At 41.6% G+C, this 22926-nt stretch overlaps 1 protein-coding gene and 1 long non-coding RNA gene across 2 annotated transcripts; both read right to left on the bottom strand.

The window, feature by feature from the left end:
* Positions 1–1255: 1255 nt before the first annotated feature.
* LOC306917703 lies at positions 1256–12322 on the bottom strand. Its single transcript, XR_013789223.1, has 5 exons — positions 11857–12322; positions 8750–8866; positions 8226–8363; positions 7483–7626; positions 1256–2613 (listed from the first exon to the last, which is right to left on the bottom strand). It is a non-coding gene; the product is annotated as an uncharacterized lncRNA (long non-coding RNA).
* Positions 12323–18577: 6255 nt separating this feature from the next.
* On the bottom strand, positions 18578–21865 carry LOC306917716 (uncharacterized protein). Its single transcript, XM_079530618.1, has 6 exons — positions 21739–21865; positions 21283–21350; positions 21109–21184; positions 19989–20056; positions 19616–19751; positions 18578–18999 (listed from the first exon to the last, which is right to left on the bottom strand). The coding sequence occupies exons 1-6, from the start codon at positions 21830–21832 to the stop codon at positions 18872–18874; spliced, it is 570 nt and encodes a 189-aa protein (XP_079386744.1). The 5' UTR covers positions 21833–21865; the 3' UTR covers positions 18578–18871.
* Positions 21866–22926: the final 1061 nt, after the last annotated feature.

The following is a 22926-nucleotide window of genomic DNA, read 5'->3' as shown; positions in this document are numbered from 1 at the left end:
GTTTACTCTTTTCCTCGTAAAAGTACACATTCAGGGCTTTCATTCGATGTATAGGATGTATAGCATATTTATTGTGTTTATTGTTATATCTGCCTGTCAATGTCTGACTATAAACCTTCATAACTATGCTTTCTTTTTGATGATGATTGCCGCCTCGCCTAATCTATCTCACTGCTTTCATTGTTTTGATCGCAGTAACATTGGGGGGGGGGTCATGGGCACATTGGGCAGCAAAAGTCTTGATCCGTACGGCTATAAAAAGTCCCATTCCACCGTTCGGTTCAGAACTATAGTATAACGGTGAGACGCGTTGTCATCAGCTGATTTTGTTTTTCAAGCTAGTGTAGGGGAACATGCCTGGGCATGCTAGCCTGGCACGGCCAGACTCATAGCGAGGGTTCACTGATGTTTCCTCCGGGGAAGAATCTTCAGTGAATCCCCGCTATGAGGCTGGCCAAGCCAGGCTATGGGCATGCAGCTTGGGGGCGATGGAGGGGAAAAAAAGCGTCACCCGGCTGTGATGTCGACGAGAAGGAAAAAATTACTTCCACAGATGACAACACCACGGTTTAGGTCGCGGAAAAGTTCGTTATACATTACACCCGGGTCGATTACGTCCCCGACGCGTTCATTGCGGTCTTATCACTACAATTATAATGAATAAAAAAGCGGTACAATCACACGTCTGAGCGATCTCCGATTATGACGGCTCTGCATGGCGATACGTGATCCACCAACGGAACACTGTCTTGTCGTGGCGGCCCCTCGATACTGTGGTTAGTTCGTAGTATTGTAGGCTCGGGGATCGTTTGGTCGCTACAGTATGAAGAAGGAAACATGCATCTGTCCATGTGTGTTGCAGATGTTATGCATTGCAATGCCGATCTGGTGCATATGTGTTTAGGCAATAGGCAGCGTTCCGTTCAGCGTTCATCATGTTTTTTTCCGAGAGACAGAGGAGAGCATGTACCCCCTCGCAAGATCCTCCTCCTGGAGAAACAGGAGGGGAGGGGGGAATCAAATGTCCGAGCCGAGGTGGAAAGCCTGGTGAGGCGAGGTTAGGTGAAATTTGATTCTTTTCACACATCGGCATGGGCGCATCCATTACACTGGCTTCTACACGTAAAGCGGCCCGCCCTCCTGTTTTCAGGAGGGGAGGGTTTTTTTTTTTTTTTTTTTTTTTTCTGATCACGTGAGCGGGACTAAGCAGCAATGATAGGGCGATGGTTCTTCATTGTCCGGGTGGGTAAAAAGATGAATGAAAGTATGCTATAAAAAAGTGATTGAAACGTATTGATACGTGATCCGCACCCGACGTTTGATTAATTGATAACGTATTGATACGCGATTCGCGTCGGCTGTGTTAAACTAAAGGCTTTTAGCCTGTATGAGTCTTCATGTGTTTTTTTAGACTACCCGCCTGAGTAAAGCCTGTACCACAAACTGTACAAGAGAATGGCCTTTCGCCTGTATGAATCCTCATGTGTGTTTTTAGATTACTTGTGTTAACACAGCCTTTACCACATACTGTACAAGAGAATGGCTTTTCGCCTGTATGAGTCATCATGTGTGTTTTTAGATTACCTGTGTTAACACAGCCTTTACCACATACTGTACAAGAGAATGGCTTTTCACCTGTATGAGTCATCATGTGTGTTTTTAGAAGACTCACCCGAGTAAAGTCTGTACCACATACTGCACAAGAAAATGGCTTTTCGCCTGTATGAGTCATCATGTGTGTTTTTAGATTACCCGCCTGCGTAAAGCCTGTACCACATACTGTACAAGAGAATGGCCTTTCGCCTGTATGAATCCTCATGTGTGTTTTTAGATGACTTGTGTTAACACAGCCTTTACCACATACTGTACAAGAGAATGGCTTTTCACCTGTATGAGTCATCATGTGTGTTTTTAGATGACTCACCCGAGTAAAGCCTGTACCACATACTGCACAAGAAAATGGCCTTTCGCCTGTATGAGTCATCATGTGTGTTTTTAGATGACCCACCCGAGTAAAGCCTGTACCACATACTGAACAAGAAAATGGCCATTCGCCTGTATGAATCTTCATGTGTGATTTTAAAGTCCACTTTAGATTAAACATTTTTCCACATTCTGTACAATTAAAACTTTTCTTCCCTGTGTGACTCCTCATGGAGTCCGTTTGTTTCGATGATTTCAGGTCCTTGGACAGCTTGCGCTGTCCTCCCACATTTTGTGTGTTTTGTGATTGCAGTGTGTTTAAAGCCGAGTGATCTCCCCTAGTCTCCTCCCACTCATCACTGTCTTCAGTGTCACATTCAGAACAGTGTGAAGAGAGGAGCTGGTTGTCAATGGTTGATTGTGATGTTCCACAGTCCTCTACATCAGCTTGTGTTTGCATGTGTACAGTTGAGGTGCCGGCTACAGGCTCTGTCTCTCCGTTTTCATCATCTTCTGCACTTTTCACTGCTAGTAATGTCAACACTGAACCACCAGCCTCTTCTGGTCTTTGAAGTAAGTCCTCTTGTTCCTCTTTCATCCTTGGAGCTTGTGGTTCCTCCTGGACCAGACTGGAGCTCCTCTCCTCTTCAGGTGGAACCTCCTCTTTACACACAAGGACGTGCAGAAAGTCTACAAAAACAAAATACAATGGTGTTATGACCCTTATGGTCTATAGTAGGGCAGATAAAGTGCAAATTACAGGACAATCGTTCACTTGCGGATACAAGCACCAAAATTGGCACATATACTCCTTAGGGATTGCTCTTTTCATAAAACCATCTGGCCAAATCAAATTTCAAGATGGCGGCCATTTTTCAAGATGTCCACCATTGAATATACAGTAATATTGCATTTCGCAATAAATTCCCATAAACTTGTGCTATTTGAATGATCTTGGTGTCAAATCATAATTTTTTCACTATAATCCAAATTTGTACCCATAATCATAAACGTACTCACTGGCTTCCTTGTACCATATATCAGTCCCGGAATCCTAATATTCTGCTAAATTAGAAGTTTGTGTTATGTCTGACTTGGGTAAAATGGATGGTAGTGTATATCTTAGTATTGTTAGAGGTTTAGTAATAATAATAACTTGGATTTATATAGCACCTTTCAAGAAACCCAAGGACGCTTTACAAAACAAAAAACAAAACAAAAAACGAGTTGCATACACACATTGTTTGGTTATTTATGGGTGTGCGAGATTTGTACTCATAATGAGAAATATATTGGGTCAGATTGAGTGATCAATGTGTACCACTCTCCTGTAGCTGTAGGTCCTGGGACCACATTCCAATGCACTCCAGTTGCATTGACAGACCGGTGGTTTCGGGGGTTTTACGACCTCTTCCTGTTGGGAGACAGGCCATTATGACTCTTCTCAGAGGAGAGACTCACTAGGGTAGGACATGTCAATGCAGGATGAAGTAACCATCTTTAATTCCTGTCAATTGTGTAATGTGTTCTAATAACCTATATTATATTGGGTTGGTAAAAAGTCTAAATGATAAATACCTGTAATAGTCTGACAGTTTAATCTAACCTAAAGTCAGATCTCCACACTGTCCTCTCACAGAGAGGGCAGTGTGGATGCATGGGTCAGTGGCTTCTTACTGCTGCAGACAGAGACCAGCGGTATGTATTATATGCGATATATTATGTGCTATATAGATATAATTGTGCATTATTCATAATTGATGTAATATGATGTTTAGATTGTAACCAAGTGTTATTTGTGTTTCTTTTTCTCCCGATTGATTAATGGCAATTAATGGAAATTGATTGAATGATAACGTAGATTTAAAACCACATAGTGTCACTTAGTGACACATGCTGAACTAAGTCTGAGAGTCATCAATGACAAGCTAAGCTTTACCATGATCTGGGAGTTTAGAGTGTTCAAATGATAGCTAGAATTCCTACCAACAGAGCAGAATAGAACCACAGACCAATAGGACTGTGATCCAGATTCCGGGATACTGTATTCATCTTGTGTTGGGGGGAAGTGTGAACAGAACGTGTGAATGTATGATTGTAAGTGTTTATGATTAACATGAATTAATAAAAACCCTATAAAATGCACGTTTGAGTTCATCAAATATAAGCTATTATTGGAACATTTAGTTCACCTGTGCGTGTTAGTCACTTTACTCTGCCTACTGCATGGGCTGGTCGGAGCCCCGGCACAACATCGCCAAATAACCGAACACACATAGTATGTGTGTATGTGTGTGTGTGTGTGTGTGTGTGTGTGTGGGGGGGGGGGTTAATGTGGTAGCTCAACAGAGCGGATGTCAATGTACAGCCAGGGCACACTGGTGGCACCACTGCTGTGAAACTCAGCAGGGGGTTCAGTATCAGCTGAGTGATTAGTTTGGTGTAACTAAATAATGACTTCAGTGTCCCAAATGTTGTCTAATAAGCCAGTTAACTAGTGTAGATTACATGTAGTTTACTATGTACGTACTAGGAGCAAAGGCCCTGCAAAATATTCAAAAAGGACAACCAGATTAGCTTGTAGGGTGGCTATTTTCGGTGTGGGACCCCGTGATATGACAAAGGATACATTTGGCTTTACACTTCAGGCTTATTTTGTGCTATGGCAGCATTGCTCGCTGAAAGTATCTGACCTACAAGCAAGCTCACAGTGCATTGTGATGAGACACGCTGTGGACTTTATCTTTCGGCAGAGTGACACTGTCATCAGAACTTCTTCAGTTCCGTCATGACTGTCCTTTTAGGTAAGGCAACAAAGGTGTAAGAACGAGACGCCATATTATCGATTGTAGCATATTTGTCATTTACACTTAAACGCCTCGTTTTGAATGTTGATATGGCACTGCACTAGTATAGCCTTTGTGTTATTGACATGTTTGTGGTCTGGCGGCTGGGGTTTTGTGATGTGTTATCTTTGATGTTTCAAAAAACACTGCTTGCAAATTATGACTCATGAATTCACACCTGATTGCGTTCCTTTAAAGCTGCTATAAGCAATATTTCTCAATTTTAATGACATTATTCTTTTTGGTATTCAGACAGCCAGCAATGAGTAAAACACTTCCAAAAATAATTGTCTCTGTGACACATCTAGGGGCCACAATCTGCATTCAAAGATTTTTCTAGAAGCTTTGTCATTGGTCGAAATGATTAACCAAACAGGACAGGCAAATCGACCAATGACAAAGCTTCTAGTACAATATTTGAATGCAGATTGCGGCCCCTATATGTGTCAGAGACAATTTTGGGGGGAGAGTTTCACCCATTGCTGGCTGTCTGAATACCAAACAAATAAATAAAAAAGGTCATTAAAATGTTGACATATTGCAGCTTTAAAGCGCAAATAGCATTTTAAAACTGCTATTTAATATCATATTGTCTATGTCCCTCAAAGTTATTTCTAATGGTTTGAGCCTCAATCACCACTCTGATATAACCAGTCCTTGTCATTTCTTTCTGGACTTTGAAAGCAGTTTTAGCTGCAGTACCACAATGTCCTGAGGTGGTGGGGTGCTGATATGCAAATTATTTAATATTTGAGTCATTATAATACTGATGCTAGATAAAACCAGGCTTGTTTCCATTCCATGCCAACTTGGAAAATCAACAATGGTGGACATTGTAAACAAAGTGGAAATGCAAATTTGGAACTAAAGACTGAAGAAGAGGAGGAATTATACAAAGTAGGGTGACATTGATCACGATGAGGACAAAATCAGTTTAGCTGTTCCTGAGAGCAATTTCCATTAAAGCACCTATATGATATGAAAGCCTGATTGTTCAAAATTGGTTATTTGTGGGGATAGAAAACACATATGGGAGCCCCAAAAACACAAAATAAATTGAAAAAGTTGAATTTTATGTTATAGTTCCTTTGAGTAGCCTACCACACCGGGGGTGAGCATGTTTTTAGGGGCTTGCGTTCTTGTATTCTTGTGTTCTTGTTATCGGACGCTACAAACCCTCCCGAATGCTCAGATCAGCCAATGCAGGGAAGCTGGAAGTACATTCACTAATAACACCGGGACAACGCACCACGTGTCCCAAAGTCTTCTCACTTCTGGCTACAAAACTATGGAATGGGCCTGGGCAGTCCAGGCACCTTGGCTGGTAATCCAGCATGACAGTGTGTCGCGGGTTTAAGTTCTGACAAACTTTACTGTGTGTCTTCCCCCTTCAAGCTCCATCTTAGTCCGTAGCACTTGCCCTAACCTCGACGACCTTACAGGCCTATGCAACGGCTCAAATAACCTAATTTACATAGCATTTCATGTAGACATTGCAGTGTTTACACAGTTTCATTATATAGATATTCCACTGTTAGGTGCTTAGCTTACATTCTTGATTAAAATAAATATGTAGATGTATCACAATGTTTTGTTCTTGCTTACTGTAAATCACTCTGGGTTAAGAGTGTCTGCTAAATGCCTAAATTGTATTCAACTTTACTACAGGTTTAAACTACAGTAAACTAGAAAAAGTGCCCTTCTGGGCACAGGTCTCCACCAGGAGGATAGGAGTGTGAGTGTGATGTTTGGCAAAATGTTTAGGAGCAATATAAACGTGTGTGTGTGTGTGTGTGTGTGTGTGTGTGTGTGACGTGGCTTGGCCTGTTGTAGCGCCACCATGAGGCTGATTTGAAAACTGTCAAGTGGTATTTCTTCCAAAGCCTAGTGGGAATACGCATGCACAGTTTCACCACAATCGGACGCTGCGTTGAGTAGTTGTGGCGATTTTTACAAAACGGGTACAAAGCGGGCTAGTTTAGAAGCCAATCGTAGCCAATGAGGGTGGATTATGAGAAATCAAACAAACCCGTCTTGATCACATGACTATGGAGTAATATTAGAAAAATGTGTTTTACATATGTCGGCCTCCTGGTGGCGCTATAAAGAGCAGATGTGAAAAATTCCAAGAAAAGGTTTTTTCTTGGCCTCTAGGGAGTTGGCATACAAAGTTATCCACAGATCCGTGCAGTTAGAGGTAAAAACACTTTTCGGCCAGTTATAGCGCCACCATGAGGCTGAGTTGAAAATGTTCATGTGGCATTTCTTCCTCAGCCTAGTGGGAATGTGCGTGCACAATTTCACGGAAATCACACAATGTGTTCATGATTTGCAGCATTTTGTTTGAAACTGAACTTTGGAAGCCAATCTTAGCCAATCAGGATGGAGTCTGAGAAATCTGAAAGCTCTGTTTCGTTGAATGGCTCTAGAGAGACTGTGTACCAATTTGCGTGATGTTTGGACAAAATCTGTAGGTGTACTGTCCAAAAACTTGTTTTGCACAAAGTGGCCTCCTGGTGGCGCTATAACAGACCGTTCTGGAGATTTTGGGGCAGAGGTTCATCGTTGGCATCCAGGGAGTGTGTGTGCAAAATTTGGCATCGACCGGGTTAACGGTGCCGGAGATTAGCTGGTCACAGACGGACGGACGGAGTGCAAAACCTACTCTCTCCCCATGCCTTCGGCCTGGTGGAGACAATACAACACTACATACCCATCTTGTACAACTTTACTACAGGTTGCATCCTTGCATCAAACAGTCCATGTCTCTGGTCCATCTCTGGCTGTTCCTCTGACAACGTTGAATGTATTTTGGAGGCCATCTCTCTAGATACTGTAGACCTCTCCCTGTGGTGCTCTGTGGAAATCACCAGTAGAAAGACCTTTCATTATACCACGTAATCAAATCAAACTTTAACATGTCATGTTCAGTTGAAAGGAGCAGTCACTAGTTGTCTTAAGTGCTAAAATAATTGTCCCCATCAGGTGAAAATAAAATTTATATTCAAAATAAAATCATTGGCAAAGGGAATTAAGTCAAAAAGTAACACAAATAAAACATGGCATAAAATTTGACATAGTAGTTTGAACGCTGATTAATCCATTTTTAAACTGAGATTAATCTGATTAACAGTTTCCCAGCTAAGGATGAGCTATCGTCTAGGACGACATAGTATTTAATAATGTTTTTTTTTCTTCTTTTATTAATGTTTGTTTGTGGCTTTCGTCTTTATTTTATATTATTTATAGGGGGATAGACAGTAGGCTGACAGGAAATTGGGAGAGATGAGGGGTGACATGCAGTAAAGGCTGTCGGGATCGGGAGTCAAACCCGTGGCACACTGCCAGACTGGACTACCAGCCAAGGTGCCTGGACCTACTCAAAATGAAATAAGTATTTCTTTATGCAGTATTTTTTATTGTACATTTGAAAAATGACAACAGCCATTGACCTACCAGCCTCTTCTGGTCTTCGAAGTAGTTCCTCTTGTTCATCTTTAATCTGTGGCGGTTGTGGTTCCTCCTGGACCAGTCTGGAGCTGCTCTCCTCTTCAGGTGGAACCTCCTCTTTACACACAGTAACATGCAGAAAGTCTAGGAAAAAATACAAAGAGACTATATAAAGTAGTGGTTGTGGTAGTGGTTGGAAAATGTATCAACAGATTACTCTTTGGCCACAATTTTCCAAAATTGAACTTTGATGAAGCGCTGACTGCAGTCTGTACTGTATGGCTGTTTGTCTTCTCCAGCAGGTTAGGTAATACTGAAGTAGAATTAACTGCAAAGCTTCAGTGAACCCATTAAATACTTTCACTGCCAAACCATCGTCCCATTCACAATACATTTTGGTCAATGCATCAATGTAGTCACATTGTTAATGCTAAAATCGATAACAGAGTAATATCGGTTCATCTTTACACTCTCAGTACAGACCCACTTTCACCAATAAAACAAATAAAGATGGAGTGATTTAAACTTACTATGATCCAGGTGGTCTTCAGGTTCCTGTTTAAGGTGGTCTTCAGGTTCCTGTTTAATAGAAACAGTCGTGGCTGGAGAACTGATCTTCACTTGCAGACTGGACTCCACACACTGGTCTGGAATGAAGAAATATAATAAACACTTTAATAAAGACTTTGATGTGACATTAATAACAACTTTAATGATAAGGCTGTTCATGTGTCATGAATAAGGACTAGACTATATAGAGACCAGAGTAATCTAGTAAGAGAGTAATGACACTCCCGTTCACTCTCATTGTAACAATGGAATGCGGAAGTAGGGCTGGGCGATATGACAAAATCGCATATCACGATAACGATATACTCACGATATAGCATATTTTTTACGATACAGATTTTTTTTAATCTAAAAAATTGTTTTTTGTTCAGGCCGAGTACTTTACTGTACTTGGGTTGTACTGTACTGTACTGTACTGTACTGTACTGTACTGTACTGTACTGTACTGTACTGTACAAGCTCTCCTCCCTGGCCTCTGTCTGTGTGTTAGGCTGCACAACAGTGACACTTGGTGGTGACAATAATTATGCTATTTCTGTGCTCGGATACAGGGACACAGGGACACACACAAGTCACACATAGCTGTCTATAGTGGTTGCACCACTCAAAAAACAGGAAAAGAACACTTGCCAATATCAAACTTATGCCAATTACAATATGTAAAATAACAATATCCAGTCTAATTATATGAATATAATACTGATGCCCTGCCCATGCACAGACAGGCCTAAATAAAGTACAAAAATACAAAATAAAATATATATAATAATAATAATTATTATTATTATGACAATTAAAAAGCAAAAATAAAAAATATTCAGACACAGAAGTACGGGCCTGTGTCTGCATTAAATTGTCTTAAGGAAAAAATAAATACCTCATGTCACTCACTGCCACACAGTTGTTTACTTGTTTCAGTTCATTTTAAGCTAGTTGTAGTGTAGTTTGTTAAAGACGTTGGGAAGCTTAACAATGTTTAATTGACTACAGGCGATAGAGTGACCAGCTGTGCGTATGGGACAGTGGATGTTTTTCTTTTCCTTTTTTTTTTGTTGATGATCACAACTTAAGTTAGCGTCTTGTGGTGTTGTTGTTGTTGGAAGCTGTTGCTGAATTAAGGACTTTTCAAATGGAATAATTTATTTGGAACAATAAAACAAGACAGGTAAGAGGAAAGACGTAGAAGTTTGCACCCGACGGACAAGCTCAATTGTTCAACTGTGTAAAACATGCGTGGCTCACGCAGTTTATCAATTTGACCCAACATGAAACCTGCATTTATAACAGTGAATGGCCGGTTACTTTAGTGTTACTCCGCTCTAAATCTCGTCAGCCATCATCTCCCTTCATGTTTGTTATTAAATAACAGCACAGCGTGGCTGGGCGCTGTGACGTAAAATACTGCCGTAACGCTTGTTTTGCGACACAACGATATAAACGATAGAGAACATTTTTCACGATAGACATTTTCTATCGTCTATACGATATATATCGTCATATCGCCCAGCCTTATGCGGAATTGCTCATTCTAACTCAATGGAATAGTTCCAGCCATAGGAGCAATGTTTGGAACTATCGCCCATAGGCACCCGCTTTGCGGCGAGATCAAAGCGTGTCACCACTCTCTTACTACATTACTCTGATAGACTAAAGGACTATAATATATTTATCATATTAAACTTTATAAACAGCATAACACTCCTGTAGAATACTGAACAAATTAATTAATGTGAACCAGAAAGTTTTTTGGTTTGTTTTTTAAAGTAAAAAATGAAAGAACAGTATTTTTCATTGCGTATTTGAAACAGCCCATCAGTTTGATAACAGATTAATGATCCTGAAATAGATTACACAAGTAGGTATACTATTGTTGCCATCAGGTGGAAACCTCTTATTATATGTCCAAAACTGTTACCTTTCACACTTATAAGTAGAAAAAATGTCAGATCAAAAGCTTGTAGATCGGCTATTTGTTACTTTTGGGTGACACTGTAGTATGATGAATTAGGACATTAATTTACAAAAAAACATAAAAGGGTACATTTTTGGAGAGAGCGAGTGCTGTTTTTAACCGGCAGCACACGTCAGGAGCCATGGGTGAGTTTTAACCAGCGTCTCCGACAACCTACCCCAAACCCTAACCCTAACCTCACAGGGAAGACACAGTAGGTGATTTTTAACTGGCAACACATCGGGAGCCGCGGCTGTTATCGACAGAGTCACCGCAGAACGGACCGACACTGCCGGAATGACACCACCACAGAACTGGAGCGGTGCTGCGGTAGTGGAGTGTCATAATCCCTCCACCTTCCCCGGCAGGTGCCGCCCCTCCACTCGCTCCTTCTGAATTATGGAGATACAAGGTTTATCTGCCCGACAGCAACGACAAAAAAGTAAACAGCTGCTATAATAGAACAGGGAGAATCATGTAGATCTCAGGATTCACATGGAAACGGTGAGTTGCCTCACGGAACGGAGACCAGATGTCTCCCTTTGCATGACAGTCCCTCATTTCCAAGACTTTTCAAGCGTCCCACAAATTGAGACCACATGGTGACTGACAAAGCATCAATGTTCAAAATGCCCCAATATAGTTAGTCCCCTAATAATAATAGTTGGCTTTCTGTTGTAAAGCTCTAATTGTCTCTTTTCCTGATGTATTTTTAAGCCTTGAGATAACATGAGAAATATCCCCTAGGCTACAGTAACAGTACCAAGTCGGCCATACCACTTATGACCACATTTTAAAAAGGCGCCAGAGGGGTTTGATAACAAAATGATAGGCAATATTAGGCACACACACACACACACACACACACACAAGCTAGTAACTTGAAGCTACTGGGAAATGTAGTTCAGTTAGCTTAATGCTACCTGTAGCTAAGCTGGTGTTGTTCAGAGTTTACTAAACTGCAACCTGTGTAGTTTGGTGTCGTTTGTTTATTACAGATTCCCAGTAGTCCTCACTACAGTGAAGACTACTCTTCCTGGTGCCCAAACACTCATACAATCAAATTAAAACATAATACAATGGAATTCTGCCATTACATGTGTGTAACACACATACCTGCAGTGTGTAGATCGATGTCCATATCAACATCAATGTCCAGCACTTTGTTTTGTTTCTCCAGCAGAGTTTCTAGTGTCTCCAGCTCTCTCTCGAAGAGGTTGCACATGACCTGAGCGGCCAAACTGAGGCACTCCAACACAAACACTCTGACATCAAGCTTCACACAACAAACATCAGCACCACCACTCTGCTGCTGTTTGTCCAAAACACACAATATGTCCTCTCCCACCGACGTCATGTGTTCATGTATCTTCAGCCGTACAGACTCCATTTGACACGTTTTGACCTCCATTATGGCTATGTTGTTTTTAGCAGCACTCTGTTTATTTCACACCAAGATGAAAACAACCAGAGCTAAAGGCTAACAACCTCCATGCTGCCAAAGATGCTGCTACACGCACAACCCTGCTTCCGGGTCAAAGTGTTTCACGCATGCGCAATAAACGAGCCACGCAAGGTTGCCTTAATCGCTCCCTGGTGGTGGAGGTGTGTAACTGTCACTAAATGATAATGATAATGATCTAATATGTAACAGAGGTTGCGTTTTGCAACTGCCTTCAAATCCCACTATAGATTTCCCATGGGGTTCAAGTCAGTAGATTGTGATGACCACTGTGGAATAGTGGAGAAATAGACAATCTACAACCTCACAGCGAGTTGTGATGTGACACACTTTGAGCTTGTAGATCAGCTATTTTCACATGTTTGAAAAAAATATATAGGCTATATATATTTGACAATGAGCAATGCATTGATAATTTGATATTAAAATGAAAAAGTACTTTGTAATTTGTCATTTTGAATTCTTGAGTATGCATACTTTATCCACCACTGATGACTGTGAACCAAAATCAGGGAATCTAGTCAGGTTCCCAAATGCCAAAAAGGTGATGCCTGATGGGATTCTTGAGGAAAGCTACTTAATGTGTTGTTTCTATATGATTAATTTTGATCTGCTGAATCCATTTCCGCTTTATGCCGAGTGATACGACACACCGTTTAGTCAGAAATTGTGCAAGTAGCATAATTAATCACTATAAAAACTGGAAATGGCTATACTTTTGATAGATAATTGTACATAATGTGGTTTCTATATGATTTTTATGTGCTGAATCCATTTCTGCCATATGCCGAGTGATACGAGTCACCGTTTCGTCAGAAATTTAGTAATTAGTATACATTTTTATGTGCTGAATCCATTTCTGCCGTATGCCAAGTGATACGAGTCACCGTCAGAAATTGAGTAACTAACTACCATAATTAATTACTAAAACTGGAAATTGGCTATAATTCTGATAAATTGTACTTCATTTGTTGTTTCTATATGATTTTTATGTGCTAGATCCATTTCTGCTGTATGCTGAGTGCCACGAGTCACCGTTTTGTCAGAAATTGAGTAATTCACATTTAGTATTTAGCATTTTTTTTGAAAGTTCAATGTATCCCAAATAAGAATCCACTGTATGCCGGTGAAATAAGGGTCCAACATCATGGTGATGTTTTAGGCAAAACATCCTGGGCAAAGTAAAGTATACATTAGGCCCCTGGTGGTGACCCAAAACACATTGATTCAATGGAGCGACATTCTATAAATACTGTAGATATTCTATAAATATCATGGGGATTTTTGCTTTGTAGAACTCACCCCTAGAATGAGTTACAGCTACATAGTTTTTAAATGTACAAATATTTATTTCCCAAAAAAAAAAAGCAATTTTACATAGCTTTTACATAGCTTTTACATAATAGGTAGTTGGGTCAATATCAAATTGCGGTAGTTTTGAAGTCCAAGGGATGTAACTTGCATGTACTTTTATTCAAATTAAAAAAACGAATATTTGTTATGTTTATTACGATCATGTCTTTTCAAATACCATCATTATTTATACTAATTGTATCATTATTTAATACAAAAATGGCTGGATATCACTAAAATGTCAACTAAGTTACTGTCCGAATATAATAACAACCACCAATTAGTTAAACAGCAATAAAATGAGCTTAACCAAAAATAGTTTTGATCATTTTACTTTTATACGGCTAAGATAATCATGGCATATATAATGTTTTTGGCAATATATCAACTATTATATGGAAAATAACACATTTTATCCGTGTCCGAGAAGTCACTGTCAACTAAGTTATCCATTAAAAAACACCTCTCAAGGGGGTGTGTCATTTCCAAATCACATGACCTGCTCCACATGATGTCATTAACTACTGATGAACAGACTGGCATGGCTCCAATGTATGTTCTTTCTCCTCTTTCTTCAATATTTAACATGAAGTATATGTGAGTCATGTGTGGATTTATCGCATGTCAACAGTGTTACTACAATATTGTTATAAATAACTTTCAATTTCAACTTTTCTCAAACGTGGATCTAATATTTAGAATAATCTTTCTGTAAAAATGCCATGTGGTGTTTGGTGATAGGCAGTCATGTTGATTTTAGACCAGAAAACAGCAAATATGTCAACTATGTTACTGTCAACTATGTTACCTTTGTATAGGTAACTTAGTGGACTAAGAGTAACATATTTGACACTCATGACATGTTCTTATAGTTTTCAGCAGTTCATTTACTATTCTAACTGTACAGTAAATAAAAACACTATTTTAAATATTAAATAAATACATATTATAAAAGACAAACGTGTTTTTCAGGAAAATGTCACGATTATCACCTGCAGAGAAGCAGCGTTGGTAATTTGTGCCCGGCGAGATGCCGACCCTGCAAAAAGGGAGGCATACCCAGGATGCAGACATGCCTCTATAGTAGAGTGAGCGCTCAGACTCTCTGGGGGCTGTATTCCTCTCTGTATGGCTCCATAATCCATTGTGAAAGTCTTACCTTTGATATGGGTTTTATCTTGACCTGAGAACCCCATGCCACAAATAACTGATCACCCTTCCTGAAGGGAGCAGTTCTGTCCACATACAGTTTATTTATTTTTTTAATTTTTATCCCTCGATTTGTAACCCATTTTTTCACCCCTGTGCCAATTATCTAATGTGATCCTGGGCTCTCTACACACCCTCCGCCAACCTAGTCCCCATATATGGGGGACATGGGGAGAGCAACGGACTTGAACTCATGCTTCCTTCCTGCCTGAGTGTCCAAGTTGCTCCTTTACACGTGACAGGGGGGAGTTTCCCTGGTTGGACGTAGCGCGTGGAAGGAACACGTTATTCCAACCAGCTCCTTTCCCCTCCATCAGGCGCCCCGGCTGGCCAGGGGGAGGCAGTTTGTTTAGAGACCAGGATTACTGCATGTTTTTGTGAGGGTACCTACCCTAGGGGACACGGGGAGAACATGCAAACTCCGCACAGAAAGGCCCTTTCGCCAACCCCGCCTCGGGTATGGGCACTGATGACGCGGAGGAGGAAACACGCCGCCAGCACCCACAGCGCCCCGAGCGGGAATCGAACCCAGGACCTTCTAGCTGTGAGGCGACAGCACTACCAACTGTGCCACCGTACCCCTCCACATACAGTTTCAATGCCCTAAGCGGGCAGATTCAGCCTCCTGTCCTCCACCGAGGAGAACGGAGGCGGATGGAACGCCACTAGGTCGACTGGAGCACTCACGGAGGGGAAATTATTAGGCACGAAAACCAGGTTTGGCCTAAAAGACAAGTGCATGCATGTCACTAGCACGCTTTGCAGTTGTCAGGGCAACCAATAGAGCGGTCTTAAGCGAGAGAAACTTCAGGTCCACCTTCTCCAGCGGCTCAAAGGAATGATGTGATAGGGCATCCAGTACCAGAGTCAGATCCCAGGACGGGACCAGAGATCTGGAAACCGCAAAGGCACGCTTGACGCCTCTCTTGAACTGGCGAACCAGCAGGTGTTCTCCCAACGTCTTGCTTTATGCCGACGTGGTATGCCGAAATGGCTGCCAAGTTGACCTTAACGGAGGCCTAGGCCTCTATCCAGGATCTCCTGCAGGAAGGTCAGAATGTGCACCACCGAGGCCTGGAACGGGACCACCCGATGAGGTCTAGCCAAGCACCAACGTTCAAACATGTTCCAAGTGATGCTGTACCGTTGTCTATAGTCGACAGGGCCCTGGCGTCCAGAATCATCACGACGACATTCGGGGGCAGGCCCTCTGCGTTCAGGTTCGACCCCTCACGGGCCAGACACAGAGGTCCAGGTCCTGTGGATGTGGGTGGAAGATCTTGCGCCCTGCCTGCGTGAGCAGGTCCCTCCATAGGGGGAGCCGCCAAGGCTGGTCGTAAAGGAGGGGAAATATTTCTTGCCTTCAGGACCCCCAGGCTGGAGTCCTCACACTGGCCAGAACGGGAGGAATCAGGTCCAATAGAGTGGATGCGTAGAGCAGACCCTTGGGCCAGTGGTGTTCCATGGCATCCAGGCCTAGGGTTGGTGATCCTGCCAGGGAGATAAAGGAGTCAACACTTCTTGTTTTTCTCTGAGGCTAACAGGTCTACCTCGGGTGCCCCGAACCTGTCCCATATCTGGGACAGGTATCACCTCTGCGTCTAAGGACCAGTTGTGGTAACGGAATGCACCCCAGTCCCTGTATTCAGGAGTCCCGGACGTGACAGGCCGTGAGTGACAAGAGGCGCTTGTCGCACCACGTCAACAGCCTGTGTGCCAAACATGTGCAGGCGTAGAGACTTCAGTCCCCCTTTCCTGTTGTAGCACATGGTCGTAGCTTTCTCGATTCTTACCAGAACATGGCAAACTTGTATGAATGGTTTGAAATGCTTAGGGCAAGAAAAATGGCAGGAGTTGATGTGGGCAAGCCTCAGGGCTCCGTCCCACACCCCCCTGGTCATCCTGCCATCGTGGGTGGGCCCCCACCCTGTCAGGCTGGTGACTTTCCTGGCTAGGGCCAATCCCAGGGGGACGCCCTCCATAAGGAATCGTCTGTCTACAAGTGTGTAGTCTGCAGTCACTGTCACTCGATGTGAAAGCATAGAATGAAAGTCATCTAGTGGTAAGCTTCTTTTTGTGGTGCAACCACTCCTATAGACAGCTATGTGTGTCTCTGGCTGTGTCCGTCCCCTGGCTGTGTCCGCTGGCTGGCTAGCTGTCTGTGTCCGTCTGAGCACGAAAACTTCCAGGGACCCCCCGGGGACCCCCACACGGAGTTGCACCACTCACTTCACACGGTGTGATTTCTTTTTGCAGGTTAGGAGCACTGTTTCATTTTACAATGTGTGTAAAATCTGTGTTAATAAACCAAGTGTTCCATGTTAACTATCTGTATTTGTTTGTCAATTATATCAAATGGTCTTAATTAAATACACTAAGAGGTGGAATATGCAGTTTGCTAACATACAATAATAATCATGAATTCATTGTATTCATGATTAGATTATTTGATAAATAAATCATTATACTTTTTCATGTCCAGTCAACTCTGTTACTTTAGTCAACTATGTTACCATTAGGTTTTTAAAGAAAAAATATATATAGTTGTTCCATAAACTCTAAGTAAATAACTTAGCAACTTAGTAGCAGTGAAATATGTAGCTCAGTATAATTTTTTCAATAAAATGATCATGAATTTCATGAGTTTTGGTTGAAAACATCTGGACCGGTAACAGCATTCTGGGAAATTAGGAGGTTTAATGCAAAAAAAACACATTTCCTTTAATAGTTGTGGATTATAATTGAAAATGTAGGTAAGCGGACGCATATTCTTCCAAGAACAATGATTTGTTTAAAAATCTGACATTTATCCAAAGTTAAAACTTTACAGGTTTTGTCGGTAACATAGTTGACCAAAAATTAGTTACCATCTCTGTTTTTTGATTCAATATCTAAAATCAGAACATGCCTGAGCTTGGCAATTACTGAAAACATAATCTCTAAGGAATACTCTGTAAGGAAAAATAATAATGTATTAGAAAATAATAACTTTTTTTCCAGAAAAAAAATAACTTTAAAAGTCCCGCAATTTGATATTGAAAATGGACCTACACGTCTGTAACTCTGCCAGTGGGGGACTGCCCATGACCTCCAGTTATTTGTACACTCTCAGAGTTAAATTAACATTGATTTTACAATATAAATTGGGGGTCCCAGAGATAGAAATGCCATTAAATGGGGGTCCGTAGACTAATGCATGTCAAACTGTGGGTCCACACACACACAAACATCTTCTCTTATGGAAGGTCCCTGGCATATATTTTCAAATGGGGGTCCGCGGGCTAATTGGTGTCAATTTGGGGGTCCTTGATGTGAAAAAGTTTGAGATCCACTGGTCTAGCCAACACCAACTCAGGACTCCTGGATCGCTTCCCTCCCCACATCCCCACAGTAGTGGGGATAGTGTTAAAGTAGTGGGGTAGTGTTCATCATCATTTTTTCACTGCGGTCGAGATCATGGATTTCACAATGCCACGCCAGACTTTCCGGTCCTTCATTGCCCTCCTTCATTGCCATCCTCAGTTCCTGCTTACTGATGCATCCCTAGCGATGACATCAGGGAACGACAGTTTTCTACCTCTGGTCTGCTTTGAGGCAGGATTCCAGAGAAGAAGGGAAGATATAACCTCATTGTCAGCTCTGTAGCAGTGGCCGGCAAACTGTGTTCTTCTGGATCGGACTAGTGAAGAAACACACTGGAAGACTAGCTGACTAGTGTGTGGACCCCAGGAAGACTAGCTGACTGCCATGGCATCAGCTAATGGGGATCCTTTTCAAATAAACAGATACATAAAGTACATTTAAATACAACAAATGAATCAAGACAAATAAACATGAACCTAAACTGATTTAAACGCCAACCAATGTAGAAATATGTTCATATAATATTAATACAATAATACAAATGTAGATCTGTACAACTCAAAGTTAGGTTTTAGTGATCTGATCTGAATGATTCAGTACACTGAAAAGAACAACAATGCACATCACTACTAGTTGTGTGAGCTTGTAGATCTGCTATTTTGCCGTGTGACACCGGTGTGTGCAACAAAGTATAACTCAAGCCTAATGAAGTTTTCATCTATGAAACATCTTCATCTCTCACACTCAATCACCAGTGTCTGCCTGGCTGGGAGGAGCTATGCTCATGGTGTCATGTCCTGAAGAGGGCGCTATTGGTCCATGATGTCTGTTCAGCCAATCTGAGACCTTGGCAGAAGGTGTGTCACCACTCACTGGAACACAAGACAACACAACACACCACCACACATTTACAATTCGAATAAAAACACTGTCACTGCAACACAAGACAACAAACACACAACCACACATTTACACTTAGAATAAAAACACAAACCCTCACATTTTGTTCTAAATGCTAATTTTGGTCATGGGTGGTATGGCCGACTTACTGGTAGGCTTTCTCATGTCAGCCTATTATAACAGGCTTAAAAACACATCTTGCTGGAAAAGAGACAACGAGAGAGCTTTACAACAGAAAGCCAACTATTAGAGGACTGACTATTAATTATTGCATTTGAACACTGATGCCTTCCATGTTACAATGTGGGACAGGGTCTCAGTTTGAACACTGATGCCTGCCAGTCCCAATGTGGGACCGGGTCTCAGTTTGAACACTGATGCCTGCCAGTCACAATGTGGGACAGGGTCTGTTTGAACACTGATGCCTGCCAGTCACAATGTGGGACAGGGTCTCAATTTCATCTCTGTTCATCTCAGAGCAGCCTACTTTAATGAAAATGCATCCAATCTTGTTATTTTATGAAATGCACAAACACACATTTTAGTAAGTAATGTATGTACACATAAGAGGACAACAGTAAGACTCACTACTTGGTTCTTGTGGCTCCGTCATCACAAACGTCAACATCGTCTCGATCAGCTCCTCCTCTCTCTTCTTCCATTCTTCTGCTGTTAGAGTTTTAACTCCTGTCAGTCTCTCAAACAGAGTCTTCGGTCGTGTCTCCTTGTCACAATATCAACAGGAAAGAGAGGGAACATTGTAATTAGTGAAAAAGCGCAAATATCATCCCGATATATCAGATAGATGGTATATCAATCATCAGCACTTGAATCTGATTTATCTTCCTATATAAAAACAATGGAAAATATTTGTAAATTTGTAACCAAAGCTCTTAGTTATCAACAAAGTGTTATGCTATGTTGATTAATTGAATACATAGACCACAATGGAAACACTTACATAAGTCTCTGCCTGGCTTGAAACGACACTCATGGTGTCAAATCCTGAAGAGCGAGTTCCTCCACTCACTGGAACACAAGACAACAGACAGCAACACATTTACACTGACAATATAAACACACTCACTGGAACACAAGACAACAGACAGCAACACATTTACACTGACAATATAAACACACTCACTGGAACACAAGACAACAGACGGGAACACATTTACACTGACAATATAAACACACTCACTGGAACACAAGACAACAGACAGCAACACATTTATACTGACAATATAAACACACTCACTGGAACACAAGACAACAGACAGCAACACATTTACACTGACAATATAAACACACTCACTGGAACACAAGACAACAGACAGCAACACATTTATACTGACAATATAAACACACTCACTGGAACACAAGACAACAGACAGCAACACATTTACACTGACAATATAAACACACTCACTGGAACACAAGACAACAGACGGCAACACATTTGCACTGACAATATAAACACACTCACTGGAACACAAGACAACAGACAGCAACACATTTACACTGACAATATAAACACACCTGCTGGAACACAAGACAACAGACAGCAACACATTTACACTGACAATATAAACACACTCATTGGAACACAAGACAACAGACAGCAACACATTTACAATGACAACATGAACCATGTCATTTTGACCGGGACCTCAACTTCCACGCAAAAGTTCACTACAACAGTTCAGTAATTTTATACACATGAACTCACATACATATATATAATTATTATAATATATTATGCACACACACACACACACACACACGCACGCACACACACACGCACACGTGATTACAAAATCATCGCTGTCGGGCAGAAGCCCTATCTCCACATTTAAGCTGTTTGTGCTTTTCCTAAATGAATGCTCTAAGTATAGTCTGGCTGCGTGTTTTATAACTATTGAACCAATAAAAAGTATTAACAACAGCTGTGACTAAATAATTACTACCCATTGAAACATAGCCTCTATTTATTTCCTGAAAAGTAACATTATTGGACATACAGTACAGGTTTCCATCTGACAGTGATGACATCATGATGTAAACAGGATATTGATACTCACTGCTTGGAGGAAAGCGATCCATGCTGCTCCTCCTGACAGCTGGCAGGGTTGATTCTTCTAGCCCCGTCACCACAGACTGGAAATACAATAAAGTAAAGATAAAGAACTTAAATGTTTGATTAATGTCAGACTAAAGTTTCATCTATATGAAACATCTTCCTCTCTCACACTTACATCAGCATCAGTGAGGGTTGGAGCTCCACTGGCGGTGTCATATCCTGAAGAGCGAGTTCCTCCACTCACTGGAACACAAGACAACAGACAGCAACACATTTACACTGACAATATAAACACACTCACTGGAACACAAGACAACAGACAGCAACACATTTACACTGACAATATAAACACACTCACTGGAACACAAGACAACAGACAGCAACACACTTACACTGACAATATAAACACACTCACTGGAACACAAGACAACAGACAGCAACACATTTACACTGACAAGAAATTAAAAACACAACTGGAAGTGAAAACCCTACATGACACTGTTCCTCTTGACCTATTACACCCAAAAGGTCATCACACACGCGTGCACGTGCGTGCGTGCACACACACGCGCATGCAAGCACACACGCAGGAACAATGCCAATATGCTGCAGACAGGATATTGATACTCACTACTCGGAGGAAGTGGCTCCATGCTTCTCCTGACAGCTGGCAGGGTTGGTTCTTCTGGCTCCGTCGTCACAGACCTGCTCATCCTCTCTATCATCTCCTGCTCTCTCTTCTTCCATTGTTCTTCTGTTCTTCCTCTCAATCTTTTAATGAGTGTCATCTGTCCAAAGTGTCCTCTGTCCCTCATCACCATGTCTTCTATTTTCTCCATCAGCTCTGTGACTTCTGAAATGACCACGTTGAAGGAGTTTAGAACATGGTACCTGTAGCCACATTTCTCCAGGATCCTCCTCAGAGGTTCTCCTTCAGCCACGATGTACTCCTCAACACGTCTCCCTCCCAGCCTGACTCCCCGTGTGAACAGAACTAGAGCGCGTCTCCAGACTCTGTCCCCCAGCAGCTCCATGTGTTCCTCCACTGATCTCCTGTCAGCTTCACAGAAACTGGACCTGACATCGACAGTCACCAGGACAGCGTGGGGTCCAGGAGAACACAGAGTCACACCGTGTAGAAGGACGTCTTTGGTCTTCTGTGATGGAGGTGTAGTCGACCAGTCTGGACAGTTCACCACACTCACTGTTCTGTCAGCAACTCGTCTCTGTTGTCTGACACATTCTGTCAGTTTAGTCTGGGTTTTAAACTCCTGGAATATGACATTTACTGTATGTTAGTCATAATAATCAAAACATTCACTCTATTCTGTCCTCACTGGAGTTGCTCTTAAATCTTACCAGAAATTAACTCACTGAATGTATTATTCTCACTTACTTTGTCTAACAGTGACAGTAATATGGGATTAATATTGTTCATTAATCTGAATTCAGAAACGAACAAATCTCTAAAAGTTTAAACTCTGTGTTTGAAAGCTGTTCATTTGACATTCTATCTTCTCCACAGGATGTTCAGAGCAGTTTATTAACCCATTCATCCATTTAGACCCGACGTCCACATTTAAAAAATGTCTTCTAAATCATGACAATTTTCTGAAAAACCTCATACAGTTTCTGTATCAGCAGTGCTCAATATTTATTGTCAAGGACCCCAAAGATTATATGTAATTGGCCGCTGACCTCCATCTCAAAATATGTTGTTCCCCCCCCCAGAGGCAAATATATGAGTTGAAAACGTTCGCTCTGAAAGAATATATTTTCAAAGATTTGCGCCGCATTTTTGCGATTTAAAAAAAATAGC

Source organism: Electrona antarctica, assembly GCF_951216825.1.
Source record: "Electrona antarctica genome assembly, contig: SUPER_24_unloc_2, whole genome shotgun sequence".
Taxonomy (NCBI): domain Eukaryota; kingdom Metazoa; phylum Chordata; class Actinopteri; order Myctophiformes; family Myctophidae; genus Electrona; species Electrona antarctica.
Note: the sequence above shows the minus strand (reverse complement) of the source record. Positions and strands in the feature narration are given on the sequence as shown.